General features: G+C 37.0%; 1 protein-coding gene across 2 annotated transcripts in view; it reads right to left on the bottom strand.

Annotated features, from left to right (window-relative positions):
* Window positions 1–6,000, bottom strand: part of LOC121928214 (guanine nucleotide exchange factor VAV3-like) — a 64,437-nt gene that overhangs the window by 14,914 nt on the left and 43,523 nt on the right. For both annotated transcript variants that reach the window (XM_042462621.1, XM_042462620.1), the window contains one exon: window positions 3,293–3,422. In XM_042462621.1, coding sequence (XP_042318555.1) covers window positions 3,293–3,422 — 130 coding nt within the window. The remainder of the gene's footprint in view (window positions 1–3,292; window positions 3,423–6,000) is intronic.

Here is a 6,000-nt window from a genome sequence, read left to right as displayed (position 1 = left end):
TATTATTATTATTATTATTATTATTATTATTATTATTATTATTATTATTAAATGGGAAGCAAGAGTAGAGACTCACTACTTCACCACTTAACTTTCCTGGTGCTTCTACTACAGCAGAATGCAGGACAAACTTTGAATCTCAATCCCAAATCAGCAGGAGGTTTGGTAGAGTGTAATGCAACACTGACTTTACTCTGGCAGCTATACACATGTGCTGATGCATGTGTAACCATCACAGGCTGCACTAAAGTTCAGTTTGCTATTCCTTTGATTCCTAATGGTCATAGCAAGGAAATTAAGAAAGTTATGGCCTCAAGAATGTTTTGAAAAGACGTGACCAAGAACTGAGAACCATCCCATCCAATTCAGTACTATTTCCACTCCTTTTCCAATGCCTGAACAAGGAAGACTAGTAGGTCTGATATCAATGGGGCAGTGGACCTGAGTGCTAGTATTAATTTTTAAAATACTATCAGAAGTGCTGAGCCGTGTCTCTGAAATAGGCTCAGAATTAATTCACTGCTCCAATGGCATTAGACCCATTAGCCTTATTTTAGCTGAGGAAGGAAGACCAAGAAGATCATTTTTTCTTTGAACATCTATGGCACAAAATTGTTTTGGGTTGAGACTGTGGTTCTCAAGTGAACACTTGGTCAACTCCCACCTGCTCATGTGAAGTAAAAGAAACACAAACAACTTAATCTGCCTTCTCCTCTCTTTTTTAAAACCCTTTGTTTAGAAATTGAAGATGAAGAAACAAAAAAATGGTGGTTCCAGGAAGATAAATTCAAGCCCCTCTTTAGCTATAGATTTCAACAGATAAATCTGGCAAGTGAAGCAAAGCCAAGAAGACAGATCTTGTATACAGGTTGTGAAAGAACATGCTGAATCTTTCCTTAGGCAAACAAGCCAGAGAACATGACAGAATTGTTCTGCTTTCTTGCACAGTCTCTAAGACTGTAGAAGAATCCAGCCATTAATAATCACAGTTGCGATTTATAAATCATTTTACCCCAAAATGCATTTCTTTAATTTCTTAAAATCTCCTCTGGATCATATTTTCTTTAACTTTAGAAAAATTATCAGAAATGGGTAAATCAGGTTATTACAAAGACAAGTCAACAGGACTTCTCTAAAGAAAAAAAAAAAAAGGGGGGGGGGAGACTTTCCTGGTTAGTAAGGGTTTAAATAACCATATGAATATCAGGACAAGTGGTAAATAACGGCTTTGTGGCTTTTAGAAATTCCTTTCAAACAGAGTCTTACATGGCACAATGCTGGAACCTTTCAAAACAGGGGCAGATTATTCATTATTACAATAAAGTGCAAAGACAGGAGCAACCCACTATCTAACATGATGGACTACAGATAGCATGTAATCAAAACTGGGCATTAATTCCATTCAAAATGTGGAGAGAAGTAAATAAATGAGCAGAGCTTTTAAAAAGTAATTCTTTCCTATTTCCCATAACACTGTAGTTTATAATGTTGTTGTTGGAAGTGGGGAGAGAAAGAAGAGAGGAAAGTCCTGATTGGTGTTTCAGTGTCTGCAGCCAAACTATTTAACAGCCAGGAGCTTGCTGCATCAATGCACATATTTGTTTACAGTGCCTCTGCAAAGCCATAAAACAAAATGAGTAGCATTAGGTGTATTTACTGCTCCAAGATAGATGTGTGGATGATAGTTGTGCCTGCTTCTACCTAAGAATTATTAGAATAAAAATAAAATGCCAGGCAATCAAAGGAAGCTGTGTAATTTACCTATGAAAAGTGAGACAAAGTGACACAAGAGAAAGAAAGGGGAAACTGTAAGCTGAGAAAGAAGAGCATGGAAAGAGAAATGCAGGGACACTGAAAGCAGAAGCATCAGAGGAATGGGAGCACAAAAACTCAGCTAAGTCCACAGCAAAGCAGTAAAGGTGGCAAAAAAGGTAACAAAAGGGATGAAGAACAAGATAGGAAAGGATTTTTAAATTAAAAAATTAAGGTTTATTAGGCATTAACTCAGTGGGATTTCTCACTTCTGTACACAAGCACACTCTATGAGTGTTTTCATGTGTGAGGCTTCAGATCTGAGTTTCTCTTGCTATTTATGCCATCTGATGATTCCTGATAATGTGGAGGAGAATTCTGAAACATAATGCAAACAGATGTTCTGGGCAACACAAATGTTACATTCACATCTCAGTGATGAAAGAGTAGGCTGGTTTGAGCTTCACAGGTAAGAGCATCCTAAACATTCTCCCACAGATGAGTCTTTCTAAGTGAGAAACAAATGTCTCTGGGAAATAAGAATAACTGAAGTGGTGAAGCACTAAAATTAGAGAAATGTGATGGGTCAATCAACACTGAGCCATGAGTAACTGGAACCTCCACCCTCTGTTTCTGCTAGTGATTACAGTTTTCAGGTGATATAGATGTCTGCAGGGGAGAGAGGATGGTAGTTCCACTGCAATCACTAGTGCAAAGTTAGATTTAGCTCTATTATCCCTACATATTCACCACCAAATTAAAAAGATGACAGTTTATTAATCATTTCAAAAGTGCAAGAAAGGGTTGGCATGTGTGTTTTTGGATCCATCCAAATTAATCATACTCAGACTAAATATCCACAACACATTTAAAAATATACTGGAGACTGGGATTCTGAACGCCTAAAGCATGATTTGGAGAGAATCTTTCTCCAGCTTGTTTTCTGTTTATTGATATGTTGGTTGCACCTCTGCCTCCTCTCTCCTTCAGAACAAGACCTCTCTAGCTGAATTTCTTTTGACATCTTTGGTGTTGATTCAATCTCCCTACCAAAATCTTCTGCTTAATACACTTGTTGCACCCACAAAAGAAGCTCTGCTTAGAAACAAGCAGCTTTATAAAGGGAATTACTATGAACCTAAATTTCTTCACAGCAATTCCACTTTGCTATCTATGGTTTTAAATCATACAAAGAATTCATTTAAGTGCCAAATGCAAGATTAGAATTACATGTTTATTAATTCATGTAGCTGAAAACAGCACAGCCAATGCAAAATGTCTGTTTACAAATCAATTGCTCACTTACATTTTTAATAGATGTTTGAGCGACAATTTGATTTAAGGACAGGCAGTCAGGAAATCTAACTAGACCTGTTCATAAACCTGTCAGCAGATCTTGATTTTGCTTAGCTGTAGAAAAAAAATCTAGCAAATGCATTATCATATTAATTGGTTATATGTTAAAAATGCAAAATGGAAGATGTTTTTAACCTACTGCTGTTCTTTTGTTATGAGAATGACGGTAAATGGTAATACTCACAATTGCTACTTGCTCTGTTACTCCTTTGGTCCAACAAATTTTCACATTCCTTGTATGGGTACTGGAGAGTTGTATCCAAACTTCTGAAGCCTTCTTTGAGGGAATGATGCTTATAATACTCCACAAGTTCCTTGTAGAGAAGATACAGAAACAGATTATAAACTTAATGTGTACTTTTTTCTTCCAATGTTTGGTCACAGAAGTTGAAGGAAGCTTTTTTAAATATACATTCATTCCACTGGATATGACAACATACTACTGAAACAAGAGTGGCATTTCTTTTGATTGTTACTGAAAAGATATGTTAGGACAGTTACATGATTAAATAAATTATTTCACACCACAAGAGAATAAGATCATCAGCATAAAGAATGCGTGTTTGAGTTACACACAGGTGGCACTGTATATTCATACATTCACAAATTAAGTCTTAAGGATATCTGCACATGTGAGACTGACTTAGCTCTCACAAAGAGAAGTTCAAGTTTTTCTAAGCTGTACTATCCAGGTTTCCTCTGGATCATTTTTCTCATGGGAAAAGAAAATATTATCCTGAATATAAACAACGATCATGCTGGAGACAAGGCTAAAATATTCTTCATCTGTGTACAGGGAAGTATTTAATCATGTGAATCTCCCCTTCACAGAGGCATCGGTCCAGTCACAAATTTATTACTTCATCTGGTATCTGTGGCTACATCTGTAGTGCAGAAATCATGCAGTTTGTCACCGATTTGACTGCAATGGCTCAGTGCTACGGAATCCTGGGATTGGTAGTTTTGTGAGATATCTAGCCTTCTCTGTTAAGAGAGCTCTGGTGCCCCAACACAGGAAGGAACCAAGACAAAGTGGTGTCAAACTGCATTATTTCTGCAGTGCAGATGCAGCCTGTAAGAAATGTAAGCCTTTGGACCTTAACTTGTCCACTCTTTCCTCAGTGAGATTACTTGTTTTCAAGCTTGGTGGGGAAATTCAAGAAGATGGGATGCCTCTTCTGAAACTTCCAAGAATTGCCCCAGTATTTTTAACTTGAAAAAGTTCATCACACCCTCTAGGGATCACAATGAACAAAATCACCATGATTTCTTCCCTAAGCTATTTTAGGCCTGGATGGGTGATTTTCTCAAAAACAGAAGTGACACCATGAGAGCCTTTTCAACAACTTTGGAAAAGTTTTTTTTTTCTCTAAAGGTCAGGATTCTTGGGGATTGGACCTGGACCCTAAATGTTGCTTGTGGTGTAGTTTTTCCCCTCTAGTAAACTGATATGGAACAAAGATATACACCCCAGCCAAAATGACTGTGAGCCTCATCTTATATGTACCTATACCAGCATACATGGAAACAGTAGCAACTACACTGAGAACAAGATGTTAAATGGAGAAATTACATTGATGTATGCATTTGCTGAAGCAGATACATAAATTTATCCTGATTTGAATGTTCGCTTGCAGAGAAATAGCAAGCTCCATTTTCCTCATAGCTGGAATACCTAATGAAGTTTCTCAGATCGCAAATCTGGTGTCCCTAGTCAGTTTCTTTACAGTGCAAGTGGAAAAAATTGTCTAATGTTATATTCTTAGATGGACAAAGTAACCCCGGCCCCCTCCAAATGTTATTTCTAGCATTCCCTAGCTTGGTTGGGACTGCTGGGATTGCGATCCAACAACCTCAAGATGACCACATCAGTCTCAGCACTGGGACACAAGTAAGTTTGAGCTGAAAAATAGGTTTATATGATCACATCACCAGAGCAAGCATCCTTCCATCAGGCATCTACTTATGTCGATTCCTTTTATTGTTTCTTTCAAGTGTTTTGTGTTTTTGCTGTCAGATATGCCTGCAAAATTTATCTTTGTGAATTCTAGTACAAGTGACCAGATCAGCACCTCCCAAATTAATAGGTGGATTAAAACTTAGTTATCCAGTGGTTTTCACGGAGAATCTTCCCACACCACTATCAGTCTGAAATGCATTTAAAATCTCTTTCGAAATGAAAATATGTTTAGAAATAAATATTTTGAGAGGAAATAGGCACTGAAATACTTATTTAAATGCAAATTATCATGTGGATTTAAAATCAAACATTAAGGCAGAAACGGAACAGACTTATGAACAAACACATGCAAAACGGACGTGGAAATAGACTCTTTCATCCATCCTTAGTTATTGTTCTCCATCCTGATTGAAATCCTTCTCCTGCCCCTCACTGCTGTTGTTTGAGTGTGATTCTTCAAGGTAATATCATGCATGCAGACTGCATGTACAAGGAAAGCAGGTGGAAGTTTTTGAGCCCTAATATTCCTCTCCAAGGAAATCCAAAAGTAATGAGCCAATTCCAAATTAAGCTTTCAAAACCTTTTAGTCATCTTTGAACTTCTCATATGCTAATATCTTAAAGCATTATCTTTCTTTTTGTTGACAGTTATCACTTTATAAATTCACATTATGCTGAGGAGTAACCCTGTTAACCTGTCACAGAAAATCCAAAACAACTGCTTTGAGAATGGCCAGCATTAAGGTAATTAATCATTATCTCTGTTTTTTGCATTTCACTTTCTTCTGATTTCACTGTTTACCTCCTCTCTACCCTGCAAAAATGCTTAAATACATTTTCCAACTGAGGATATAATTTATGCATTTGATGAAATGGACTGTATTCCATGAAAGCTTACACCACAATAAAGTTGTTTATCTTTAAGGTGGCAC

This window comes from Sceloporus undulatus, chromosome 4, assembly GCF_019175285.1.
Source record: "Sceloporus undulatus isolate JIND9_A2432 ecotype Alabama chromosome 4, SceUnd_v1.1, whole genome shotgun sequence".
NCBI lineage: Eukaryota > Metazoa > Chordata > Lepidosauria > Squamata > Phrynosomatidae > Sceloporus > Sceloporus undulatus.
Note: the sequence above shows the minus strand (reverse complement) of the source record. Positions and strands in the feature narration are given on the sequence as shown.